At 49.5% G+C, this 27838-nt stretch overlaps 1 protein-coding gene across 1 annotated transcript; it reads right to left on the reverse strand.

The window, feature by feature from the left end:
- Positions 1 to 165: 165 nt before the first annotated feature.
- Positions 166 to 27349, reverse strand: Mmp2 (matrix metallopeptidase 2). The gene is made up of 13 exons (XM_006984047.4): positions 26928 to 27349; positions 23939 to 24165; positions 23025 to 23173; positions 21866 to 21994; positions 21036 to 21209; positions 18161 to 18334; positions 17158 to 17331; positions 14582 to 14737; positions 13474 to 13615; positions 10005 to 10141; positions 7261 to 7420; positions 3091 to 3200; positions 166 to 1052 (listed from the first exon to the last, which is right to left on the reverse strand). The coding sequence occupies exons 1-13, from the start codon at positions 27078 to 27080 to the stop codon at positions 949 to 951; spliced, it is 1989 nt and encodes a 662-aa protein (XP_006984109.2). The 5' UTR covers positions 27081 to 27349; the 3' UTR covers positions 166 to 948.
- Positions 27350 to 27838: the final 489 nt, after the last annotated feature.

Genomic DNA, 27838 nt, shown 5'->3' on the forward strand with positions numbered 1-27838 from the left:
TGTCCAGGCTCTGCATGTGGATCAGGCATGCAAACCTATTCACTCCAGGGCTTGGCAACTCTCACCTTTCCAGCACACATCATCTGTGCTTTGCATTGAGCAGAGATTTGCTTTTAAGTTCCTCCTCCTGGCTGTGAGCCGCTAAAACAGAGGCAAACACTGCCATTCAATTCTGCCACTCAATTGGTGTCTTTATTTATAATTGCTTGCCATTTCCCATGGGGAACTGTTAAAGGAAGAAGCGAGAAGGCTGAGCAGGAAGCCACTGGCTTGGCTCTCCTCCATCCAGTGGAGGAAGTGACTGAGGATGTTCTAGACCACACAAGGAAGCCGTTGCTATGCGGGCCAAGATGCACCATGCAGTGATGTCAGACAACCTGAGTCCTTCTGTCAGGAAATACGGCATAGTGAAAAACTGGAAAGGTTGAAGGAAATGAATGAAGTACGTACAAACTGAACTGCTAATGTAGTGCAGGCACAGGATGGCTGGAAGTGAGAAAGCAGGTGTCTCCAGCTTCCGCCTGGACACACCTGTATCCCACCGCCCTGTGCCAGGCTGTTGGGCCACCAGTGCCCTCCTAAGATAGTTTCTGTTGACACTGAAGGTGCTGTGAGCCACAGCAGATCATAGATGAGGAGAACCTCAAGTGTGGAGCACCAGGGCAGCCCAAAGGAAGACTGCATTGAGAATATCCAAGTGTCCCCTAGGGCGGGAGGAGCGGGGAGGAGCACCTGGGAGGGGTACAATCAGCACCGTTCTTTGGGCACAGAAAGAGGCCGCTTTCATTGATCTTCAATCACCAGGTGAGGGAGAAGGCTGCGTAACGACAGAGCTGAAGGCAGGGCAGCCAGGCCGAAGGCAGGGCAGCCAGGCCCCTCCACATCCTTCCCCAGTATTCTGAGCCTGTGTGCAGTGATGACCGCAGGGCCTGTGGGAACAGGGCCCGCTCAGCAGCCCAGCCAGTCCGATTTGATGCTTCCGAATTTCACACTCTTCAGACTTTGGTTCTCCAGCTTCAGGTAATATGCACCTTTGAAGAAGTAGCTGTGACCTGAGAGAAACAAGGAAGAGAGATTGGACCTACCCTGACCTGCCATGGCACATGGAAGGTCCCTGGGAATCGTCACATCTGCCTGGCCCAGGAAGGAGCTTTTCAGCCAGGGAAGACCCTGGGCTGGAAGAATGGGAATGGCTAGGAAATTAGGTCTCATAGTTGTTGACTGCTCCTCGGAGCCAGGGATCAGGACACCAACCTCTCAGAGCAGTGGTTCTCAACCTGTGGGTCACGACCCCTGTGGGGGTCACACATCAGCTATCCTGCATATCAGATATTTACATTACGATTCATAACAGTAGCAAAATTATAGTTACAAAGTAGCAACAAAAGTAATTTTATGGTTGGGGGTCAGCACAACACAAGGAACTGTATTAAAGGGTCACAGCACTAGGAAGGTTGGAAGCACTGTCTTTGAGCTTGTTATGAGACTCTGTTAGGTAATACTTGGCTGTTGGCGACAACAGTACCTTCCAAGCACAAGCACCAAGCCATGCACTTTAATGCCTCAGGGAATGGGAAGCAAGAGGCCCCCAGGCCTATTGGTTTAGTAGGTTCATGCAAATATTTGCTTCATTTTGTCTTTAACTCTGAATGAGTTGCCAAGATGTAAACACATTTGGCAATGTCATATGAACATGCAGATGTCTGGCCTCTCTTTAAACCTCTACACTGTCTAAAACCGTAAGACCTTACTCTTGCAGGTCAGCAGTCATCAGAGGCTGAGAAGCAACCCTTCCCTGCCAATGAATCACTTGCCTCCGACTCCTTACAGCACACACACACACTCACACACACTCAGGCCCCTCACGCTCAGATACACTTAGCACCCCCCCCCCCACACACACACACACAAACTCTCTCACACACATATACTTAGCTCCCCCATACATACAAACATACTCAGGCCAAAACACATGCACACATACACTCAGAACCACACATATATACACTTACACACACACACACACACACACACACACACACACACACACACACACACATGCGCGAGGCATTCATACACTCCAGCACTCCCCACACTCATGCACATACACACTCGCCCACATAAACACTTACACACATGTGCATACTCACACATACACTGATGCACACATACATTCTCACTCACACACACATGCACACACTCACATAAGCATAACTTATTTTCTACTGTTTCCCCTCCTGGCCTCTAGAGGCTTTGGAATCTGTGAATTCCTTCCAACAGGCATGATCCTGTTTACTCCATTAAAAACCCTAGCTCAGGAGTATGGACTTGATAGCTGTTTGGGTGGAGGTAACTCTTAATGGAGCACCTGTTTATACACTGCTTTCCTTCTGTGCCTGTGAAACTTTCAGCCATGGAAACTCAGGCCTATGAGCTTTGCAGATGGTAAGAGCGCGTGCATACACACACACACACACACACACACACACACACACACACACACACACACCACATTAAAAAAAAAATTGTGGAACCAAATTAAAACCTCCTCTCAAAAGCCGAGCTGACTTCATTTCCAGGACCCCAGAAGATCACAGAAACCTCCCTGGGAATATGGTTTTCAAATTCCAAATGTTATCCAGTGCTGACACTGCAAAGCAGCAGCTAAGTGGGAGATCACTGCCACAGGAGTGACAGAGCATGACAAAGTTTGCCTTGTCTCAAGTAAAGCCATGCTTCAGACGGGAGGTGGTCACAAGGCCTCCTGAGAAACCCAATACAGCCTGGCTCAACCCCCAGAATGAATCCAGGGCACCAGGCCATGTTCCTGGTCCCTGGAGGCCTCCCAGCCCTCCTCTGCTGTGGCTCCAGGCCCTGCAGCTGTGAGGGGCCTTTCTAGGTCTTCCAGCCTGGAGCTTGGCTGGGGCAGCAAGGGTCAGGAACTGGCTGCCTTCCCAGCACTGAGCTAAAGGGACTGGTTTGTTTTCCAGGACTGCATGGCTACCCTGCAGGAGTGTGTGCAAGGGAGAAGCTGCTTCCTGGCTGGGGGCAGGCAATCCTAGAATGCCAGCAGAGGCCTGGGTAGCTCACCACCACCCTGCAGATCCACAACCGCATCCAGGTTATCAGGGATGGCATTCCAGGAATCTGCGATGAGCTTAGGGAAGCCAGGATCCATTTTCTTCTTCACCTCATTGTATCTAGAGAAAGAGACAGGGAGAAGAAGCAAACAGCCTCACTGAAGGCCAATCCCCATGGCCCACTCTCACGCTCCCCCCCCCCAATCCTGGAGAGTGGATCTGGGGAAAAGACTTTGACCGTCCAAAGGGAAGCAGGCGGCTGTGCAAGGGCCCAGAGAAGACCTGGCTCTGAACTGCCCACTACTTACTCCTTCCTGATTGCATGGCTTGAGACGATCCCTAAGAGCAGCAGCGACATTGCCACCAAGAGGCCCATGTTTGCGTCTCTCCCATGTCTGGTATTCAGCAGGGGTTGGGAATTGATAGTTCCCTTGCCAAGATTTTTTTAAAAAAATTCTTTTGAGACTTATTTATTTTTATTTTTTTATGTGTTTAGGTGTTTTGCCTGCATATATGTCTGTGTACCATGTGAGGGGGTGCCCTCAGAAGTCAGAAGAGGGAGTGAGATCCGCTAAAACTAGAGTTATATAGGAATGGTTATGAGCCATATGGGTACTGGGAATTGAACCCAGGAATTCTGGAAGAGCACACAGTGCTGTTGACTGCTGAGCCATCTCTCCAGCACACCCCCCCCAACCTTTGATTCCCTGCTGCAGTCCGAGGACCAATGGACCAGACCCATAATTCTTTCACTGTGTGGTTTGAACAAATTGCTGCTTCTTCATCTGTCAAGCAGAGATGACAAGCCATGTCTGGGAGTTAACCGAGGCTCAGAGAGGGAGGTCACAATGCAATGCGGTGGGTGTGAGCTCAAGGCCATGAGTCACTGGGCAGACGGCATGCCACACCAGTCCCAGCTGCAGCTGGCATGGTACATATTCTTCTGGGCCCTGCCTTTAACCCAGGTAAATGCCTGGAGCATTACGAAGCCTTTCTCCCCGGCCATTGTTTTAAGTCTCCTGGAGAACTTTTTGATTCCTGTCCTTTTACTCCTTAACTTTCCCTCCCTCTGTGCCTCCACCTACTAGTTTTCTTACACAGATTCAACACTGCAAAAGCTAACGTGCTCCACAGCGTGCCCGTGGATATCTCAGCAAACAAGATCAAACCTCACCTCCATGGACAAAATGTCTAAGCAGATCATTTTGGGTCCCATCCCATTGATGGGCAAGCTTTCTCTCTTCGGCACAGTGTCCTGGCTAGCTCTCCTTTGCCCCTGGTGGCATCCCTACCACCTTCACCAGGGGTTCCAACCAGAGATTGCCCTAAGGCTGTCTTTTGTAGGGGCTTCCCTTTCAGCTCATCACCCCAAGAACTGCCAGGAACACCTTCCTAACCACAGCCTCATCTGAAGATAATGTCAGGCTATTTCTTCATGGCCCAAGTTACCAAAAAACAAGTCCCCTAGCTCAAAATGCCTATGCCCCCATCTGACCACCCCGGAGCCCACTGTAAATCCCTGGAATTACAATGGCACAGAGATATGTGTCCCAAGCTCCAAGGACTTCCCCTAGCACAAGCAGAAGGCAGGAATCAACCTCTCTGGATGAGGGAGGCTCAGAGAAATGAAACAACTTGCTTCCTGAGAACTCTTTTCACACAGGAAGACTACGGTGCTATGTCAAGAGAGATGTCACCTCCTCCCTCTAGCCTCATTATCTTGACAGCTTATCTACAGATGTAGAAGGTGCAATATACAGAGTGTCAGAAGAGACATTTGAGTCCCGGGTTCTCAATGCGTCCATGACCTACTTCGGCCTTAGTATCCTTGGTCCAGAAAATGGAGCTGATAACAATATCCAAATCAAATGAAAAATCCAGATATGCATAGCATCCACCTAGAGCAAGGCACAGGTCTGGAAGGAGTCACCAACACTAAATGCAGAAGTATTTAAGTTCTGTGCACAGCACACAAAGGACACTGAATATGTATTCGTGGTCTCGGTGGCAGCTGAGTACTTCCTGGCATATTGGGGACAGCTGCTCTCCCTGGTCACTCCAAACACCCTCTTCTTCCTGCAGCCATAGCCCAAGAAGGTGTCTCAAGCTCGTATGTCATCTTTCCTTTGAGGGACCTCTCTCCTTTGTATGCCCAGTCCAGAACCTAGGGTCAGCACATGCCATTCCAGCCCCTTTACTAAAGGTTCATGGAGCTTCCTCAGCAGAGGATGGTATCTGTTCTGACATCTAGAGTTGGAGGAAGGCCTTGTCAAGGAAAAGGATTAGAAGAAATCAGTAAGGCGTTTCAGGGCCTGTGAGTCTGTGCATGCATGCACACGCCTGCTCACACAGGACTTGCCTGTTCTTGCATGTGTACACACATAGGGTGTGTAGTAGGAGGACTGTGAGAGTACAGGGAATCACTTAGGTTTTAGAATTCTGAGATTCCTGAATCACACGTCTGTGACGCTCCACTTTTCTGGCCCACCACACTCAGACTGAAAGATTTAGAGCGTCAGTGAATTCAAAAGCCTGAGATGCCATTGGAAGGATGTGTGTGTGCTGGGGAGGGAGTGTTCAGGAGCCCATGGGCGAAAGGTCCACTCAGCCGTCTCCTGACAGACTGTTTTTCTTCTTGAGGCTTGAGATACCAATCAGCTTAGGTTGCTGAGAGTCTCAGCAGTGCCTCCAGAATTCCACCCCGCCAGAGGCAGCCGAGGGACATAAGCAGCTTCTCAATCAGGGCAGTTTCGGGTGGGGTGAGGAGAAGAGAAGGAGGAGGAGGCTGAGGCCTCAAAGGAAGCAGGAATGTTTGTTCAAGCTCAGCAAAGTCTGGGAGTTCTATCAGTGGTTCCTGGGTATGGCCTGGCTGCCCTGACAGCCACAGAAGCAGGAAGGGAAAGGAGACACCTGCAAAGCTTTTGTCCACCCACCCTTTTCCTCACTGATCAAATGACCCAGAGGGCACAGTGAAGGGGGCACTGGGGAGAAAGGAGAAACAGCTTTAAGCACAGCTCTGGGCCAGCACACTTACTTAGAAGTGGGTTGACCAAGTCCTTTAGGTTCTTTGGGCCTAAGTTTCCTGATGGGTAGGTTTCTGAAGGATTATAAGCATACTCCTGAGTTTGGGCTATGTCCAAACACTGCTTTCTCTGACCCTTCATCCAGACCTTTGCCTCTCAGAGCCAGAACCTCTCTCTAGAGAACTCGGAGCAGAACCACCTGCTTCTAAACTGCTCCGCTGCCAGTCTTCACCACTGGCCAGGCCTGCAGACATGGGGGAGGGTGCCCGCTGCTGACATGGGGGAGGGTGCCCGCTGCAGACGGGGGCGGGGGAGGGTGCCCGCTGCAGACATGGGGGAGGGTGCCCGCTGCTGAGAGGGGGAGGGTGCCCGCTGCTGAGAGGGGGAGGGTGCCCGCTGCTGAGAGGGGGAGGGTGCCCGCTGCTGAGAGGGGGAGGGTGCCCGCTGCAGACATGGGGGAGGGTGCCCGCTGCAGACAGGGGGAGGGTGCCTGCTGCAGACAGGGGGGGGTGCCCACTGCTGACATGGGGGAGGGTGCCCGCTGCTGACATGGGGGAGGGTGCCTGTGGCTCCCCAGGGCCTGGTATGGATTCTGTCTTTCTCATTTCTGTCTGCTGCCTTGCCTATGCCTTCCCTCCCTGGGAAGTCTTGACTGCATCAGGAAGAGTAGGACATCCTCCAGGGCCAGGATGCCAGCTCAAAGTCCAGCTGTCACTCCACGGGCACGGGACCTGAAGCTAGTCATTTAACCTTTTGAAACCCTGTTTTCTGCATGTGAAAGTGGGAAGAATAGTGATTCATACATCCCTGGGCCTCACAAAAGCCCCTGGCATACAGCAACAGTAGCAGATAACCAGCTATTATCGGTATGTGTATCATCAACTCTGCTGTTGAGTTGCCATAACATGAGCATCTAGACTAGATATCTGCAGGCCCAATCAGAGGCAGCAGAAAAAGGAAAGGGGATTCTGGCCAGAATAGCCCTAACAGTGTCAGAAGAAGGGTGTATTCTGTGGTGTCTTCTCTTGGAGGGCCTGCTGCCTGGCAGGCTAAGGACCAGGGACAGGGTGTCTACCCACACTGTGTATGTATATCAAGCCAGAGTGCCCTGCCCCATGAAAGGAGCCATGCTGCCATTCTACCTGGAGCCCCCTTACCTCCAGAACTTGTCTCCAGCGAAGATATACGTCTTCTTGTTCTTACTCCAGTTAAAGGCAGCGTCTACTCGCTGGACATCAGGGGGCAACCCCAGGCTGGTGAGTGGCTTGGGGTACCCTCGCTCCAGGGTGCTGGCAGAATAGACCCAGTACTCATTCCCTGAAGGAAGGGGCAGAAAGCGGGTTAGTGGCTGTGGGGAAATGCCTCAGGCCAATCCTGTCCTTTCCATCGTCTTTCTGGTAGAAGAGCCTACTGGGTCTTTCTCAACAAGGAATGGCCTTCTGCTCAATTCCTAGCTCTATACCTAGAAGCAGGTCTCACCACAGAATTATGTTTTGTTTTACTTTGTTTTTGAGACAAGAGCTCATATAACCCAGGCTGGACTTGAACTCATCTATCTCCTCAGTACTGGGATTACAAGGAGGCAGGCTACTGCACATCTGATTTATACAGTGCTGAGAACTGAACCCAGGGCTATTGCATGCTAGACAGGCACTCTATCAATTGAAGTACATGCCCTGCTCCTACACACAGTTTTTTTTTTTTTAATAAATTATTTAATTTTATTTTACATGCATTGGTGTGAGGGTTTCAGATCCCCCTAGAACTGGAGTTACAGACAGTTGTGAGCTGCCATGTGGGTACTGGGAATTGAACCTGGGTCCTCTAGAAGGGCAGCCAGTGCTCTTAACCGCTAAGCCATCTCTCCAGCCCTCATACACATAGTTTTTTAAGTTGGTTATGAAAGGGGGCAATCAAAGGAGGCAAAACAGTCCATGAAAGTGTCATGTCTGCCATAAGAAGACCCTCTTTCTATTATGTATAAAGTGCCCTGGGAGCCAAACCCAGCCTGCTCAGGACCCATCTTCACCAAAGGCAGAGATGGCAGCTGGCTATATATGGGACAGTAAATGCTCAAACCTTAGCTGAGCCATCAAGGTCGGCCTGAGCTGCATAGCAAATGCAAAGGCCAGCCTGAGTTCTGTCACAAAACCCTGTCTCAAAACAAAGGTAAAAGTAACAAGCCTAGTTAAAACAAACAAACAACAACAAAAACGGTGCTTGTTTGGAGTCTAAATATCATGTATAGAAAGAACAGTTTGCTTCTATCCTGTTTTCAGACGCCACCCTACTGTAACTAACTACCTCTGTGCAAATAGATGTGTGCTAAAAGCATTTTATGTTAAAAATGAGGGGCTGGGGGCTGCCGAGATGGTTTGGTGGTTAAGAGTGCCTTCTGCTCTTCCTGAAGACTAGAGTTAGATTCCCAGTATCCAGGTTGGGCAGCCTGCCACCTTTGCTTCAAGTTTCCTGCCTCTAGTTCCTGCCCTGATTCCCTGGATGATGAGAGGTAAGATGAAGTATGCCCTTCCCTTCCCAAGTTGCTTCTGGTCATGATGTTTTATCATAGCTATAGTAACCCTAAGACACACCGGTACCTCCAACTCAGGGGGACAAATGCCTCTGGCCTCTGTGAGCACCTTCACTCATGTCCACACACACACACAGAGAGAGAGAGAGAGAGAGAGAGAGAGAGAGAGAGAGAGAGAGAGAGATACACAATATACTTGTTTTTAAAAGTTTGGGTTTGGGAATGTAGCTTGGTTAGTAGAGAGCTTGACTACTATGTACAAGACTCTGAGTTCCATTCACAGCATCAAATTAAACCAGGTGTGATAGCAAATTCTTAATCCTAACCCTTGAGAGGAGGCAGGAGGATCATAAGTTAATGGTTACCCTTAGCTACACAGCAAGTTTGAATCCAGCCTGGACTGCATGAGACTCTGTCTGTCTGTCTCTCTTTCTGTGTCTGTCTGTCTCTGTCTCTCTCTATCTCTTTCTGTCTGTCTCTTTCTCTGTGTGTGCATCTGTTTCTCTCTGTGTGTCTGTCTGTTTGCATTTGTGTGTGTGTCTGTCTCTCTGTATCTGTCTGTCTGTCTCGCTCTCACACATAGACACACACACACACACACCCCACACCACCCCCCCCCCCCCACACACACACACTAAAGGTCTAACTAAAGCAGCTACTGGCCAAGGATCTAGCACTGGAAAGATGTTAGGGAAACAGCCCCGAAAGGAGATCCTGTTTTCTTTTAGAAAAGGAACCAAAAGATCGACAGAGAACCCAGAGGGAAGGAAATGTCCTCCTGTGGGTGGGGCTAATTGATGCTGGATGTCTAGACCATCCTCCCAGGTAAATCCCATGTGTGTTGGCCATTTTTTTTCTTTTTGTCAACTTGATACAAACTAGAGTTACATGAGAAGAGGGGCTCTCACTTGAGAAAAATGCCTCCATAAAACTGGCCTGTTGGCAAGCCCTTGGAACATTTTTCTGAATTAGTAATTGATGTATAAGGTCCTAGCCACTGTGGGTGGTGCCACTTCTGAGCAGGTGGTCCTCAAGTGTGTAAGAAAGCAGGCTGAGCAAGCACAACGGGAAGCAAGCCAGTGTTTGTCCATGGTTTCTGGCTCAGTTCCTGCCTTGAGTTCCTGCCCTGACTTGCCTTCATGCTACACTACAACTGTAAGCTGAAATAAACCCTTTCCTACTCAACTTACTTTTGAACACGGTGTTTTATCACAGCCATAGAAACCCGACGAGGACACTGTGCTTTGGGAATGATGTGAGAAGGATTCTTAAAGAAGATGGGGCACCTGTAGGTGCCTGGGAACTGTGGTTAGATGGAGGAGAGGATCCAGTTAAACAGGAACTGAGGGCCAGAAAGCCCCTCCCACATACCTGCGAAGAACACAGCTTTCTCTTCCTGCGGGGCCTCATACACAGCATCGATCTTCTCTGGGAGCTCAGGCCAGAATGTGGCCACCAGCAAGGGCCCTGTGGGCTTGTCACGTGGTGTCACTGTCCGCCAAATAAACCTGGGGACAGGAATGGGACACAAGAAGTCACACCTTCTTCCATCACTCTGAAGCTCTAACCACCAAGCCCACTCAGAAACATGGAGAGAGGAAGGTGGGCAAGATCCAAAGAAGGCTGGAGAGGAACACTGGGGAATAGGGAGATACTACTCTCCCAGACGCCATCCTTCATTCTTGCCCCCACCTCCTCCAGGAAGCTTCCCCAGACTGTCTCGGTTTACTGTGTCTCCTTACTCAGTGCCTCTCCAAAACACCAGGCCCGAGTGCCTGGAGCAGCTGTTATCTATCTGTCCTATTTGACTTGAAGCCAGCTGAGGCCAGGCCTGACGGCACTTCAAAGCGTTTTCTGAATTTAAATGGAATGAATCTGTCTGCCTTAGCAGAGTAAGAGCTACATTTACTGAGGACATACTGAGCGCCAAGTGCTTTTATGAACGAGCTTTGTAAAATGTAATCCTCATAACCTCCTAACATGTGTGCTTGGTGGCTTGCCCAGCAACCGGCATCTCTTTCTCTACCGTCCTTCCTCTCAGCTCTACACTTAGAACCATCCTTCAACACCAGGCACCCCTGCTGCTCATGACCTCACCCTCGTCTTAGGAATTAGTCCCGGGTGTCTTCAATGACATTGTAACATGGCTTGTCATCTCGTTATCAGAACAAAAGCTATCCTCAGCGGCATGTGGGCTCAGTGGCAGGTTGGTCATGGGTAAACCACTGGCTCTCAGACTGTGATCCTCAGACCAGTGGGCCGAGCAGCACCTGGGCATTATGTTAGAAATGAGAATTTCTGGACCTGACCTGAGATCTGTAAGGCAGACTTCCCTGGCTTGTGATTGAGACTCTGTTTGAACAAGCCTTCCAGATGATTCTGTTTGCCAGAGTTTGTTAGCTTCCCATTCCTTGCCATGTGTCTTACATCAGCATGACAAGATTGAGCAGATAGACCAGTATCTCACCCCTAGACATCTCTCTTCCTCCCACCTCACCCCACACTTTGGCGGATGTGGGAAACCTGTGGTCCTAACTGCCACTGGCAGTCATCCTGGGAGCCATCTTGGCACACGGGCCATGCAAAGGTGTCAGTGGACAAGGACAAGTCGCCGACCCTCCCCTGCCCTTTAAAGCAGCCTTGCCCCTGGACACTATATCATGAAAGACCAATTTTTCTTCCACTTTTTAATTTGGGGCAGGAGAGGGTGGTATCTCTGTTATTTGAAGCAGCATGTACAAGGCAGAGTTACAATCCTAATTTGCCAAACAACACTCAGATTAATGATGGTATTACCTGGGTTTAAGTCCACATCCAACTCCAAAATCGATGCAAGGATCCCGCAGTACTGCCTGCCCTCCCAGAGCCTGGCACCAATATTTGTGTAGGTTTACTGTTTAATTATTTACAGTGAATCAATTCAGTGAACCCAGTGAATACACATTTAGGTCCTTTTGACAGAAAGTGTGATGCAGAGTCAGAACTAGCCCTGGCCTGGGCATGGGCTCAGAGCCATTTCTGAGATTCCTACTTCTGACAGCTCTACACATGGCCACAGTTTCCACAGTGGCAAGTGTTCCAAGTTGGGGACCTTGCTGGAGTCCAGAGACCCCACTTACCTCTTCTCCCTCCCTAGAAGGTACAGCAGGACATCAGTGGTATCTACAGTCGCTAACAGTGGTTTGGGCACCAAGACCTAACTAGACTGCATTTTGAGTCTCACTTCCCTCTCTCTCTTTCTGTTATCGCCTACTGGCCAGTGGTAGACTCTGTGAAGGGCAGAGCACGTGTATCCCACACCTGCCCCCATGTCTGAAGAGAAGCCCTTCATGGGACAGAAGACACTCCTGGAATATCTTTTAGCCTCCCCAGGCTCTCTGTCCCACACTGTTTAAGTCAGGAAATGCTATCTGTCTCTGCTACATGATTCCTAACCGCCACTGCTGTCACCATCCACCATCCATGAGCCTCGGAATCACTGGGGAAATCTGGTAAAATGCAGATATGTACGCCCTGCCCCCAGAGAGTACAGTCAAAGGACTCAGGAGGGAAGACGGAAACCCATTTTTTTAGTTGGCCCATTCTAGGTGGTTCTAGTGTAGGAGGCCTGTGCACTTCTCTTGAGAACAGTGTCGTGACATTAAACAGACCCCTAGCCCCAGCACACTGTCTTCCTTTCCTTAGCTATCCTCAAGGAAACTGGCCCAACAGCTGCTGAATTACCATTTGTGGAGATGACAGCTGGTGGGACTAGACAAACACACTCTGTGCCGGCATTATTCTGAGCACTAAACTCATCTGATCCTTAGTTCTGCTCTGTTTGATAGGGTAAAATATTAGGCCCATCTTAGAGATGGGCAAACAGAGGTACAAAGAAAATGATTAACCTATTAGTAACCATACGTCTTGTACATAGCTAGAGTAGTATTCTATATCCACCGTTCATTTTCCTAACTATTATACTCTATGAATGGATGAGTGCATAATTGGATAATGTATGGAAGGATAATGGAGACTAGATGGACAGAAGAAGATGCTTGGCAGATAGATAGATAGATAGATAGATAGATAGATAGATAGATAGATAGACAGACAGGTGATAGATGTATAGATGAAGGTAGAAATGAACAGATGGATAGATGACAGATAGATGGATGAATGGATGGATGGACTCTTTAATGATGTCCTAGACAGTTCTTGACATTACCCAGGGATCTAGGGCATTAGGGTGACTCTCAGCCATTTGTCATGACCATAGCCTTGAAGAATGAAGGAAATAATCTCTCTCCACCTATGGTCACTTGCTATCTATATAGACAGCAATTTGGCTACTTGAGATCAATAGCATTCAAGGAGAAGGCCAATGGAAGACTGGCTAATTCCCCTACATTCTTCTTTCCATCTTACTTTAGAATCATGTCTGGATGTGTCTTACTATATGACAACTCACTCCATCTTTTATGGCTGGGTTGGGGTGAACTGGGATGCCTAGCTTAGCCCTGTTCTTTGATTTCATTGGTAGAAGATTCTCAGATGTGACATGCATCAATCATTCAGTGTGTGTGTATGGTTTGATTTGGCAGCCTACACCCTGTCATCTGCCACAAGCATCTGCTAACTACAGGAAAATGAGTGACATGTAAAATGTACCTGACACCCTACTGCTGCAAAAGCCTGGACAACTGACAGACCACCAAGATTTGGAGGTTGTGAGACACACAGCAAAAACTGCTTACTACAGGTCATTCTGTAAGGCCCTAGGGTTCCTCAACAAACAGTGGGAACACAAGAACCACGGGAAGGGGCAGAGAGCCAGAAAGACAAAAGTAGCCTCACTCACCGGTCCTTGAAGAAGAAGATCTCACCACGAATCTGGGCAATGCCATCAAAAATGATGTCCTGTTTGCAGATCTCGGGAGTGACAGGTCCCAGGGTAGGAGTGGGGCCAGTACCAGTGTCAGTATCGGCATCAGGGGAGGGCCCTGGGGAATGAATGGGGAGACACCTGAACTTAGACCCTCCCTAGCAACAAGACTTCTAATCACCAGGCTGAGCCCTAATACTGCTCACTTAACCCGTAAAGGCTAGAAGGAAGAGACATCTGCCTCAGGGCCGCCTGTACTTACGGAGGGAACTAAGAGAAGCTTGAATCTTGTGTGGTCTCTTACTTTAAGAACAGGGAAGTCTGGGGCCTCTTCACTTTTTTCTTCCTCATGATGAGCAGCCACATTTGAGAAACTGAGTCCAGAGAGGTGAACTGCTCCATCTTTTTCAGCTGGCCTGTGGCAGGGCAGGTCTGCAACGCCACACCTCACTGTCTGGATCTCCAGTTCTTTCCCAAGTTCCGTGTCCCTAGGCTTCCCCATCCAGGTTCTACTTTCACTATTTTGCCTGGTCCAGGAACCACTAGGACTACTACATAGTTGATTTCTTCTTTAGGCAATGGACTGGCTTTTTAACCTCTAGCCTTGTTGAAAGCACAACAATAGACAACCCTTGGTTGTAGGAACCAAGAGTTATGCTTCTATCACAAATTAAAACATCAACATCTTATGAAAACTGGCAATGTTCATTCCCATGTCATCATTCCCATTCTGTGCCAGAGAAAATCCTGCCCTGCAGTCAGCTCACTCTTCAGGATCCTGAAACCTACCTAGTCACTGAAACCTAGTCCAGCCTCAGTTTACATACTAACAAATGGAGGGTCCTAGAAATGGGGAGCCAAGAGGGGCATGAATGATGAGTTTAGAAAGGACATGGCTGTTTGAGCAGTGCTGTGAAGCATTACTCCGAAGCCCGAGGACCAGGCACCATTCATGTCTCTTGCCCATATCCCTGGCCATTTTGGCTAGATGAGATCTGGCATTTTCCACTTCTGTGGCCTCCCACCCAGGCCGTGGGATGGCTGTAGACACCTCTGCTCCCAGAGGCATCAAGCTGAGGCTTACCGTAGAGCTCCTGGATCCCCTTGATGTCATCATGGGATAAGCGGAAGTTCTTGGTGTAGGTGTAGATAGGAGCCATCAGAGCACCAGGGTCCTGTGAATGCTCCAGCCCCATCGCATGGCCAAACTCATGGGCTGCCACAAGGAATAGGCTATATCCTGAGTGCCAAAGCAGGGGTAGAATTTGAAAGAGAAATATGACAGGCATCCAGACTTGCCTCATATAAAGGAAACTTTGGGGGGCCTAAAAGTTTTGCAAGTGGCATGCATTGGTTTTTTTCCTTATCCTGAGAATTCTGTTGCTTTTGAGGTCAGCCAACATCCGACTGCCCTTTCCCAATGATGACTGTGTGTGGGATGAGAAAGAGAGACAGGAGCATCTGCTTCACGTTTCATCTGTTAAAAATCATGCTTCCTGGCTCTCTGTGAGAGTTGAGGTAAAGCCTGCTGCTTGGGATCTCAGAGATATTCAAGGATAGTCTGACCTGAGGGCTTCACCATTTCTGCCCTGGGGAAGGGAGTAAAAGCCACTCCCCTGGGAATGGGACTTGATGATGTAGCATTTGCCTAATGTATGACAGCATCTCCAGTCCCATAGGAAAGCTGAAACAAAACATATCCGTGCCTGTATGTGTTGCTCAGGCTTGGCAATGGAGAGTAGGCAAATCATGTACCACACCCTGTTGGGACTGAATTATCCCACGGGCCCCACTACCACAAAAAATACACCCAAATCCTGTTCCCAGTTATCTAGGACATGTGATCTAATTTGCAGATGTCATTATAATGGAAGGCAAAGCCAAGAGTGGTGTTATATGTCATAATCCCAATACTTGATAAGCTGAAGTAGGAGGACTGTGAGCTTGAGATTAACGTGGGCCACACAGTGAAATCCTGCCTCAAATAAATGAATAAGTAAAAAGACTACCACATTGCAGTGGACAGAGCTCTTACCCAGTGTGGATCACGACCTCCTAAGAAGAGAGACAAAGAGACAGGTGTGTATGTGGAACAGCGACAGGCATGTAATGACAGAAGCAGACAATAAAATGATACAGGCTCAGAGGGAACACTTTGGTTTTAAACTTCCGGCTTCCAGAACCAAGAAAGAATCAGTGTATGTTATGTAAGCCACCGGTATGTTATGCTCTGCACATGGCAGCCTGAGGGGACACAAACTCTTCACGCGGGTCTCCATTCCACCTCTAGCAGAAGTTGCACAGTGCGGGGATGTCAGCATATCTCTTAGCAGAGCATTTGGGAGCGAAGAAACTCTCCTAAGAAAAACCCGTTTGGCCAGCTGAGGCATTCACCAAGGACCGTCTCATTATGGGAAAAAAGAACAATAGTAACGGAAGGAAAGGGTGGCCCAGTTAGCATTAACTGCCCATGTGACACAGCCTAGAAGCATAGATAAAAACTCTCAATTGAGTAGCTGCCTTCATTGAGTTGGTCTCCGGGCATGTCTGTGAGGAACTGTCTTATTATTAATTGATACAAGAGACCATAGCCTACTATGGGCAGCTCTATTCCCTGGGCAGGTATCCTGGGCTTAATAAGAAAACTAAGTAAGCATGAGCCTGTGTGCCAGACAGTGAGGCTGGCAAAGGGTGTTCCTCCATGGTTCCTGCCTGCAGGTTCCTACACTACATTCCTGTTCTGACTTCCCTGGATAGATTGTAACCTGAGAGCGTAAGCCTGTTTGCTAGCATTTCCTCCCTAAGTGTTTATTCACAATAACAAAAATTAAACTAGAACAGAGGCTCACCTAATTCTGGCAGGTCCTGGACCCATCTCCTTTCCTAAAGGTTTTGGGATACCTGAAAACTGAAGCCCTAGGCCTCTAGGCCCTGAAAGCTAGGCCCAAAGCACCCTGCTCATAGTCCTGACAACAGTAAGGTCATTGGCTGTCTCTTGCTAGTGACAGTCCCACCCGGAGAGGTGGCTGAAGTGGAAAGCAAGAACGGAAATAGCAGGGCTGAGACCCACCCAGGATCAGTGCCTAGTAATAGGGTCTCATTTTGGAAGCTGTGTTGAGTGTCCACTTGGACCTAAGTGGCTGGACCTAAGCAGGGAACTTGTCTTCACTGGGGCTGAGCAGAGTCTCTGCTCAGATGGGTAGGTCTGAAGCCACAGTGGGGTATCTTGTTGTAGTGGTTTGAAAAAATGTCCCCCCAAAGAATATGGCACTATTAGGAGGCGTGGTCTTGTTGGAGGAAGTGTGTCACTGTGGGGGCAGGCTTTGAAGTCTCTTTTGCTCAAGCATCCCTCAGTGTGACTGTTAGTCAGCTTCCTGTTGCCTGCAAGATGTAGCACTCTCAGCTCTAGCACCTGTATGTTGCTGTGCTCCCCTTCATGATCCTAATGGACTGAACCTCTGAAACTATAAGCGAGCCACCCCAATTAAATGTTTTCTTTATAAGAATTGCTGTGGGCATGGTGTTTCTTCACAGCAATAAAAATCCTAAGATACTTGTCTAGGGACAACGTCTGTGCTGAAAGTAGTCTAAGCCTCAGAATATTCCAGCTCAGGTGTGGAGGTGTGTCCAGCATCTCTACCAAAGGCCAGGGCCTCATACCTTGGTCAGGACAGAAGCCCCACTTCCGGTCATCATCATAGTTAGCGGTGGTCGCACACCATATCTTCCCGTCACTGCGACCGGCACTGGTGCAGCTCTCATATTTGTTGCCCAGGAAGGTGAAGGGGAAGACACACGGGGCACCTTCCGAATTTCCACCCACAGTGGACATAGCTGTGGGGTAAGGGACACAGGTCAAGGGGCAGCAGAGGATCTGAGGCCACTACCAGGAAACAATGACAAGATGCTGACATTAACACAGACTCACTGGAAGGGTGGCTGGAGTGGAAGGCAAGAATGGACATTGTTGGGCTGATATCCACCCCGATCTCATTTTGGAAGCTGGATGAGTGTCCACCCTATTCACCCTAGCACCAATAACCAATAACACTGGCACATTAGATACCCTGTAGTAACATCTCTACACCATATATGGGGAAAACCCAGATATGAAGAGCTTAGGAAACTTGCTGAGCAGATAATGCTAGAAATTAAGTATCAGAGCCAAGGTTTAAAGCCAGGTAGCCATGGTTCAGAGTCCAGAACTGGACCCCTGCAGATAGGAGCAGAGAGGCCAGACACACAGAGGACTGAGCAAGCTGATGGTCTCAACACACTCTAGAAGGTCTCAACTGCCTTAGAAGATGAGCCTTTAGGCCCAGTCTCTAGAGACCAATCCCCGAGTTAGCTTCAAGAAGCAGGCTCAGTAAACATAGGTTGGAGAAAGAGAGAATTGAGAAAGGATGAATAACAGACTTAGAGGAGACACAGCCAAGAGGTGGCGAGAGGTTCAAGGCCAGAGGGAGGGAGAGGCACACAGTGTCAGAGCTGAAAGACGGGCACAGGCCAGCTAGCCAGAAGTCAGAGCACAACCAACCAGCTGATTTCTGTGCTCACGTGGTACCGGCAGCTCGTCTGAGGAAAGGATGCTGTGGGTGGACAAGTGGGTGTTAAACAGCCAAACGCTTGACTCTGAGTGGCGGAGAGGGGCAGTGGTACCCACCGGTCTCTGGGCAGAATCCATACTTCTTATCTCGGTCATAGTCCTCAGTGGTACCACACCAGCGGTAGCCGTCTGTGCGGCCCTCGGTGGTACAGCTGTTGTAGGAAGTGCCCTGGAAGCGGAATGGGAACTTGCAGGGCTGTCCATCTGCATTGCCACCCATGGTGAACAAGGCTGGGGAAGAGAAGAGATGGAAAAGAGACCGTTGAGAGAGATCCGCCTGGGCAGAGCTGGCTAGTTGATGTGTATGAACCACTTGCTGGTTCTGTGTCAAAATATTAATGACAAACAACCTCTAGGGGCTGGAGAGACGGCTCTGCAGTTCAGAGCAATAGCTGCTCTTCCAGAGGACCCAAGTTTGGTCCTAGCACCATGTCAGGCAGGTCACAACCATCTGTAACTCCGGCTCCGGAGAACTTGCTGCTTCTAACCTCAGAGGGTACTTTCGCTCATGTGTGCGTACTCACATAAAGAAACACACACTCACACCTAATTTAAAATGATAAAAATAAATCTAAAAACCCAGCTTCCCCTCGTTAGTGGAGATCTGCTTCTCTGAGAAAGCTTCAGTCCTTTCTGGACATTTCTACTGCTGCTGTGGCCCCTGCAGAAGGGAGAGGAGGAGGAAGCAGGGGCAGCTGGTATCTAAGCCTCCCACTCTGACGACCCCAGGATAGGGCCATGACTGGAGAACAGGGAGGGATAGGATCAAGGTCAGCCTGTCTGTCCTGGGCTCTCCCAAGACTCCTATCCCTCCATCCACTCTAGAGTTACAAAATGGTGTGTCTCTAGAATTGCCAACTAGCAAAACCACAAGTGCGTAACAAGGACCATCTGTGCACAGCAGTGCCAGAGGTGACCTCACTAGGCCCTGTTAACTATCACGAGCTGAGCGGAGCCCAACCCCTGGCCTCCCAGCGCAGGACTGGGGGTGGGTCTCTGTCTTCATTGCTCTGCTCACCCCCAAACAAGAAATCTTTTCCTGATGAAGCAGGAAGAGGCCAAACTGAATCCAGAGACCCTGCTGATTCAGAGTGGGGAAGGGCTAAGTGATAACTCTGATCCCACCAGCTGGGTTTCTGCCACCCAGAAGCCCATCTCCTCTGGGATCCACCCTCCTCCCAAGGAGAAGGTCAGGGAGCAGACACTGAGTCAGCCATCAGGAGGGGCTGAGTAACCAGAATTGCAGCCCCAGACCCAAACACGCGTGCATTGTGAGGACTTGCACCTGGCTAAGGACCAAAGAAATGGCCAGCGTCCAACACAAAGGGAACCCTTCCAAGCTCGTGAAGTTGGAGACTGTTTCCATATCTATCCATTAAGCCTGTTCTAACAGAAGGGCTGACTCAGGACTTTCTGTCTTTCCTCGTGTCCTACTGGGAAACGCAAGACACAGACCTTTATTTTAAAATCTCTGATTTACTAATAGCGAATAGCTTGGGTCTTAGCACAAAGCTCAGCTTCAGTGATAAAAGTATAAACAGGCTGGGGGTAGAGCTCAGGGGTGGAGGAGAGCATGACTAGCATGTATGAGGCCATGGGTTGGACCTCCCAGACAAAGAAAGAAGGAAAGGAAGAAATGTAAACAGGAAGACAACTAGAAAGTTTGTTTCTTCCCTTCTGTCTAGATGACTGGGGCTAGTGTTGTGTTGCAATAGGGACAGGGAGAGTCACAAACATATACAATTATATACTATTATAGTCCCTCCTCGCCCCCAACGGACTGTCATTAGTCTATGACCCCGGAAAGTGTTTATGGGCTGGGGAATAAGCTAATTCTTAGCAGTATGTCGGTATTTTCCCCCATTTCTCCACCATTTTCTGGGCTTCTGATCTCTGCAACCACCAAGCGAGATGGCCTGGCCAAGTATGAAGTCATGCATAATTTTAAAAAGATTTATGATTAGAAAAGCGTATCCAGGATGCTTTCAAAGTCTATTGAGTGTGTATATCAATACCGTTCCCCTTTCCACACTTTTACCGCCAGTGATGGCAGATGGGGAAACTGATGTTCTGAGCTTGAATGAGCACTGGAGCACATGCGCGCACGCCGGCACACACACACACACACACACACACACACACACACTGAGTGAAGCCAGATGCCTCCGTCATGACACAGGGACAGAAGGCAGAATCAGACGTCATAGCTGTGAGCCCTTAACACTGACTTTCGCTGGTACAGTGGAACCAGCGTGGGAGGGGTGGCTAATATCCTCAGACTGGAGCCCCACTTCAATCAAGCACCAGCTTGGACTGAGTGAGCCCTGTTCCCCTCCCACTTCTAAGCTTTCGATCCATCTCTGTGCCTCAACTCTCTTCTCCTGTCCTCCTGTCCTTGAGCCCTGGGTCTTGTTTAGAGTGTAAAGTGGCCCCCAGAAACAATCTAAGGTCATTCTCATGTATGTTAGAAAAAACTAATACCCTACATCCATGATTTCACAAAGAATACTGCAAATGGTGAGACCTGTAAAACCTGAAGTGACTTAAAATAAATATGAAGTACATATGGCCATATGCCCCAAAAATAGCATGTAAGTCACAACAGACCATACACATGGTGGTGGTTTCATGTGACAGTGGTCCCATACGGTAACTCTGTGCCCTTCTCAGCTTATGTAAGGATACTGTGCTCACACAGTGATGATGAATTTGCACAACTATACATCTATAGAATGTGTGTCCGTCCTTATGCAACACATGGCTGTAACGGTAGAGGGGGAGACAATGATAGCTGAACTCAGGATAATGGACACTTGGGTGAGGGGATGAAGGCTGACTTCTCCGTGGAATGTGGAGGGGGACGGTAGAGCAGGAACCCATGGAGGCTGGGGGCCTGGGTAGGATGAGGGTTGGGGCCAAGGTAGTTGCTCACCTTCATGGGGACAGAAGCCGTACTTGCCATCCTTGTCGAAGTCGTAGGTGGTGGAGCACCAGAGGAAGCCATCGGTGCGGCCAGTGTCTGTGCAGCTGTTGTATTCCCGGCCATTAAACAGGAAGGGGAACTTGCAGTACTCGCCGTCAGCATTCCCATACTTTACCCGGACCACTGCGGGGCACACAGAGCATGGAACCCACCTCTCCAGGGCCTCCATTCGACACTAGGCTATGGGCTCACCCTGGAGGCTGATTTCCTTTCCCCTCTCATCACCCTGATCCCATCAGAGCAGATGGAGGGCTTAAACTTGGCTTTGGTTGCTAGGAGATGTGGTTTATATATTGTGCACCCCAATAAACTTATCTGGGGGTCAGAGACAGAACAGCCACTATATTAAACATAGAGGTAAGGCAATGGTAGCACACACCTTTAATCCTAGCATTCCGGAGGCAGAGCTCCGTCTGGATCTCTTTGGGTTCAAAGCCACACTGGAAACAGCCAGGCATGGTGACACATGCCTTTAATCCCAGGAAGCAGAAAGGTATATAAGGCATGAGGACCAGGAACTAGAGCCTTTTTAAGCTTTTAGCTTTTAGCAGCAGCTCATCTGAGACCCATTAGGATGAGGACTCAGAGGCTTCCTTCCAGTTTGAGGAAACAGGATCAGCTGAGGAATTGGCGAGGTGAGTTAGCTGTGGCTGGTTCTGCTTCTCTGATCTTTCAGTGTTCACCCCAATAACTGGCTCCGGGTTTGTTTTTATTAATAAGACCATTTAAGATTTGTGCTACAAGGGGACAGGGAAGCATGCCAGAGGAGGATGTCTTACCTTGCCCTTCCCCCAGGGTCCACAGCTCATCATCATCAAAGTGGGAGTCTCCCCCAACACCAGTGCCCGGGGCGAAGGCATGTGCCAGGAGTCCATCCTTGCCATCAAATGGGTATCCATCTCCATGTTCTGAAACCCACATGGGTTCTTAGCTGTTAGTGTCCCCCATTCCCACAACTTGGTCCTTAAGTCCAGCCACACCCTAATCTGTGTTTGGAACTCCTCAGTCCTCCAAGACCCTGTCCTCTTCCCTTTTCCCATTGGGGTTATGTAGGGCAGGTGCTGCAGGGAGTTAATGGGAAGCTCTGGCTTGGCTGCTTCCATCCAGTGCCCCATACTACCCTCAAGTCCTCAAGCTACCCCCCCATACTACCTTCAGGTCTCAAGCCCTCTCACCAGCATCACTGACCTTCGCTATTTCATCAATACCAACAGCACTGCACCCACCCACATATCCACAGTGTCAACACAGTGCACTAACCCCATACCCTCCTGATCCCCACACCCTCCCATCAACACTGCCTTCCTCACCATGCTCTACCCTCATGGCATAGCCACAGAACTAGCCCCCAGACCCACTGTGTCAGCATGCTCACCTTACTTACTCCCATGTCTACACCGTTCTTCCCCTGCCCTCTGCCTTCCTTCCCTGCGTTACCACCCACTATCTACACCACCAGCCTTCATATTTATGCTGCAGCCAGTTCATACCAATAGCTTATATATGGTGCTGTGACCCTAGATTCCATTCCACTTCCTCCCATGTTGCTATTGTGACAACTGAATTTTAATTAGAAAAAGGTCTTTCACATTGCTTTGAATCCAGGTAGCCCTTTAGGGGCTGTCTAAATGATTTAGAGGGTGCAGTAGGTTTTCACTGCACAAAGGGTACACTGCAGTGCATCCTCTGCTCTTACAGCCATGGCTCTCCAGTGTCTGGACCATATTCTGCTACATCCATCTAATCCACACCCAGTATCTACACCTCCTTGGTAAGCTGCCCTCGCGATCCCCAGACATCTCAAATGTCTACATGGCCCTGCTGTCTCTCTGTTGTCCCACTCTCCAGCCCCCTTCTGCCTATCCTAGCACACATCTCAGACGTCTACATGGTCTTGCTGTCTTTATGTTGCCCCAATCTCCAGGCCCTTCTGCCTACCCCAGCGGCCAAAGTTGATCATGATGTCAGCTTCCCCATCATGGATTCGAGAAAAGCGTAGTGGAGTCACATCACTCCATACTTGTAAGGCCCGAGCAAAGGCATCATCCACTGTCTCAGGGTCCAGGTCAGGTGTGTAACCAAGGATCCTAGAGAGGGTAGAAATGCATATGAATGTGCATATATGCAATTGTGCAAGTGTCTATGTGCACAGTGTGTGTGTGTGTGAGTGTGTGTGTGTGTGTGTGTGTGTGTGTGTGTGTGTGAGTGTGTGTGTGTAAGTGCTCTTGTGCAGATGGGTTGAGCAAAGCTCACTGAGAACACCCTCCTAGAAGATCCCAGACCTTCTCATCTCTCAATTGTGTCTGGGACAAGGGCACCAGGGACATAAACAGTACAATATCAGAAAAAGGGTAGAGATCTCACCCTTGATAAACACAGGCACACAGAGTAGGGCTCTTATAGCCCAATTAGCAACGAATCATAACAACACTCTAAGATTAAAAACACAATTATCAGCATCCCCCACCTATTCCAATGAACCAAAAGATAATAACAACCACAAACACTTATTAGACTCTTGCTCTGTAACAAACATTGAGGAAGCCCTTGATTTACATGTAATCTAATTTAGTTCCCCAATCATCCCTATGGGAAGTAGATTTCTTAGCCTTGTTTCATAAGCAAGAATACCAACTCAGAGTGTAGGAGAATAAGACCAGTGTCCCATGGTTAGTGAGTGTGAGACTCAAATCTAGGTCTGCTGGTACCACTCACCAAGAACTCTGTTTGTCCCTGAATGCTCAGCTTTCAGTAATGACACTTCATGGGCCCCCTGAATTGGAAAGGCAAGTCCCAAGGAGACTCACATCCCTCAGGCTGCTGGCCCTGCATCCCCAGCCCCTCCTTAGCACCTGTATGTGATCTGGTTCTTGTCCCACTTGGGCTTTCTGGGGAAGAAGTTGTAGTTGGCCACATCCGGGTTGCCACAGCGTGGCTTCCGCATGGTCTCGATGGTGTTCTGGTCAAGGTCACCTGTCTGGGGCAGCCCAAAGAACTTCTGCATCTTCTTGAGGGTGTCCTTCAGCACAAAGAGGTTGCAACTGTCCTTGGGGCAGCCATAGAAAGTATTCAGGTATTGCTGAAAGAGACAGGTAGTCTCAAAGTCAGGAACCACATTGGGATGACAAAACACACAGCCCCAACTAGTCCCTAAATATCCCCTACTTGGGACAGGTTGGAATCAAGAACACTGAGTGGAGTCTTAGGCTCCCAAATGACTTCTGTCATCCACCAGCTGAGTGGTGCATCTGTAAAGGGCATAGCTACCTTCTTTTATTTCCCTCAATTTAGTAGATGTTAACTTATGTACCACTCATTTTATATATAAAACAGCTTAAGAGATTTGCTTAAGATGAAACCACTCGCCAGGCGGTGGTGGCGCACACCTTTAATCCCAGCACTCAGGAGGCAGAGCTAGGCAGATCTCTGTGAGTTGGAGGCCAGCCTAGTCTACAGCATGAGTTCCAGGAAAGGTGCAAAGCTACACAGAGAAACCCTATCTCGAAAAACCAAAAAGATGAAAGCACTCACAGATGGCAGATGTAGATTTGACACCAAACAGTCATGCTCCAAAGCCCACGCTTGAATCCTGATACTCCAGCATCTATCTGATTGAACCTCCCAACATTGTCTTCCTCCTTTTTTACTTTTTCTTTCTTTTTTTTCTTATAAAGAAATTCAGGAATTGTGTGCAATGGGTGTGGTAGCAGACCTGCGTTCAAATCTTACATCTGTGATTTCTAGAAAGAGAATGGTCTTATTCTTCAGAGGGTCTGCCCCAAAGTACCAGCCAGCTGCCCATCAAATGCCTACCACGTGTCAATCCTTGTGCTACTGCTGGGGTAAACTGATGATCAAGACAGACACTTCTAGTCTGTAAGATTCAAAACCCAGTACAAGAATGTGTGTGGATCACAAAGAAATGCGAAATTAAATACATAGCTAGCTGGAATGGAGAAAGGAGCCAGAAGTGATCCTGACTGGTTCTCACCTCCTTGAAGGCAGTAAGTCCAAGGGTAAAGAGAGGGCATGATAGTAGCGATGATAATGGTGATAGAACAGTAATAATGCCTGATGTTCATTGAGTGCTTCCCAGGTGCCAAACACTCTTCTCAGCATCTAAGAGCACCTGCCCATTTATCACAAAGATAGGTGCCATTCTGACCCTCTGACTTCAAAGATATGGCCACCCCAGAAGTTCCATCAATCATCAGAGATCGCCAGACCAGTAGGTTAATACACTCCTTGAGAGAATTTGCAGGGGGTAGTGTAAGTTCAAAGTCCTCTCTTCTTTTTCTTCCTTCCTTCCTTCCTTCCTTCCTTCCTTCCTTCCTTCCTTCCTTCCTTCCTTCCTTCCTTCCTTTCTTGTTTGTTTATTTTAGGACCTTTTTATTTTAAAGCCCAAGCTAAAGTTGAACCTAGTACCCTCCTGTCCCAGTGTCCCCAGAACTGGCTTCACAAGTGTGCACTACCATGCTTGACCAGAGCCCCCCGCCCCTTTTCCCAGAAGGCATGGAGACCTTGGTAACTGCTACCAAGTTCCACTCTTAGTATCAGCCAACAGACACATCACTGATGTTTTAGACCTTTGAAGAAAGTAGTCCTCTAAAGATTTTAAGATCTCCCAACCCATCTACCCAGAGAGGATGGAGGCTGTAAAGGGAGGGATGTGGAAAGAGAGTAGGTGTCTCATTCAGCAGGGACACCCAAACTTACCCAAGGGCATGTGATTCCTAGTTCTGGGAAGACAGGGGAGGAGGCTGGCTAGAGGATTTCTATAACGGTTAAATTAAGGCAATAAAGGTGCAGATAGATGTTCTGAGGCCTGCCAATCCATGGCCCATGGATGGCTAGAAATGCCTACTCCTTGCTGTGGGTATTGCCTCGCCTCCCTGCTGTCTCCCAGTCTGGCTTATGCAATGGTGCTGCCAGGGAGCTCTAGAGCCAGGCGCAGGCAGGCTCACTGCCTCACACAACAACATCTGAGCCGCAGCTCTGGAGACTGGCCAAGAAGGAGGTCGTGCTGGCCGCTGGCCGACCCCAGCCCGGCTCAGTCCGCCCCCGCCCCACGCGCCTGGCCCTCTGCGCCTGCTCCTCATGCCTGCTCGCCAGCCTGGAAGGTTTGTTTCCTTGTATCTTCTGACCCCAGGGAAAAGTTCAAAGAAACTCAGCTTGGACCCTCCTGGGCAACTTCTTCTGCCTTAAACCAAAATGCACTTTTCTGCTTCCCTCCAGTCTCTACTACTTGCCAAATGGCCCCTTCCAGTCTCACCAAAGGCCTGTCTCCAGATATGTGCCAAAGTTTCCCAGAAATTAGCCAAGCCTTGCTTTGGCTTATCCTTCTATGCGCAAAGGCTTATACAAATTATATGCCAAAGTACACTCCCCGTTTTCAAGAGATTCCCCCTTAAAATGATTGTCCTAAAGGCCTGCCAAGGTACTTGCCAGGGGCTCTGTTGCCAGCTCTCCTGACGCATCCAAAAGACGTTTATAAAGCTCACCTCGAACCAAACCCCCTAGGTACGCAGACAAAGTCTCTGTTATTCAGAAAAACAACCCTTTCCAGATGTTTCCCAAGGCAATCGTCTCCCTCCTTTGCTCCGTCCTGGTCCCTGGGATGTATGTACCTTGAACTTCCCCAAGTTACTTATCAACAGCCTTCTCTTACCCAAGCCCCCTCCGCATTGTCTACAAAAGCTAGCTAAGGAGACCCTCAAAGATGTTTACCAAAGCCCCTCCTGACTCTGTGTGCCAGTAGGGAGTCAGAGGGTGGGTGGCCTAAGTCCTCCGCTTCCAAAGTTTGTCTAAACTTGGCTGGATGAGGCCAGTGTAGCAACTTACCACTGCCAACTCTTTGTCTGTTTTGGGGGCCACATCGCCGGGGAACTTGATGATGGGCGATGGCGCGGCGGTGGCGCGGCTCAGCAGGCAACCCAGGACGCAGAGAACCCGCAGAGGGCCGGCGAGCGCTCCCCAGGCCACTCGTGCCTCCATCGTTGCGCTCCCGGGCTCTGCGTGTCACCCTGAAGTCGCTGGCTGTGTGCTGGGGTCCGCCCGACTGGCGCCTGCTCCGCACGGCGTTCTGAGATCCCCTTGCTCAATTGCCTCGGCTTCGCAGGGCGCAGGGGCTCATAACGGGGTTCCGCGTCCCAACCCGTCCCGCCCCGCCCCGCTACTGAGGGTGCTTGCTGGTCCTGGCAATCCCTTTGTATATTTAAAGCCTTGGATGCACACACAGCCTCTAGCCACGCCGGGGGAAGTCTGGATGCAGCGGAAACAAGGGCGGGCAGACGCCAGATGTGGCCGGCTGGGCTGGAAGTGTGCTGGCAGCCCCCGGCCAAGTGGGGAGGGGAGGGGAGTGAGGCCGGCGAGAGGGGTGGCTCAGTCTGACCCGCCCCTCTCTTCCCCACCCCCATTCCCCGTTCCCAGCGTCTTCCCACTTCTTTTTACATTTCCCATCCCCCTTCTGCCTCCAGCTACCTCTGGCCTCCTTGCGCCCAGGCTGAGCTCCTCCACCACTCCACCTCTACACCTACAGGCTCCCATCCTGGAGCACAGCTCAAGATCCTTGCGCTAAACACCTGGTGCTATAGAGGCTCTTGATATTTAGATATCAGATGGTGGCCTCGTCTTTGGAGGGATGCCAGGATAGGGGTCAGAAAAATGAAGGTTAGAAGCAAGAGGACTCTGACCTTTACTGATGGTGCGAAGCAAAAATTTTGAATAACCAGCCATGGAAACACAAGAGAGGA

This window comes from Peromyscus maniculatus, chromosome 5, assembly GCF_049852395.1.
Source record: "Peromyscus maniculatus bairdii isolate BWxNUB_F1_BW_parent chromosome 5, HU_Pman_BW_mat_3.1, whole genome shotgun sequence".
In the NCBI taxonomy this organism is placed as follows: domain Eukaryota; kingdom Metazoa; phylum Chordata; class Mammalia; order Rodentia; family Cricetidae; genus Peromyscus; species Peromyscus maniculatus.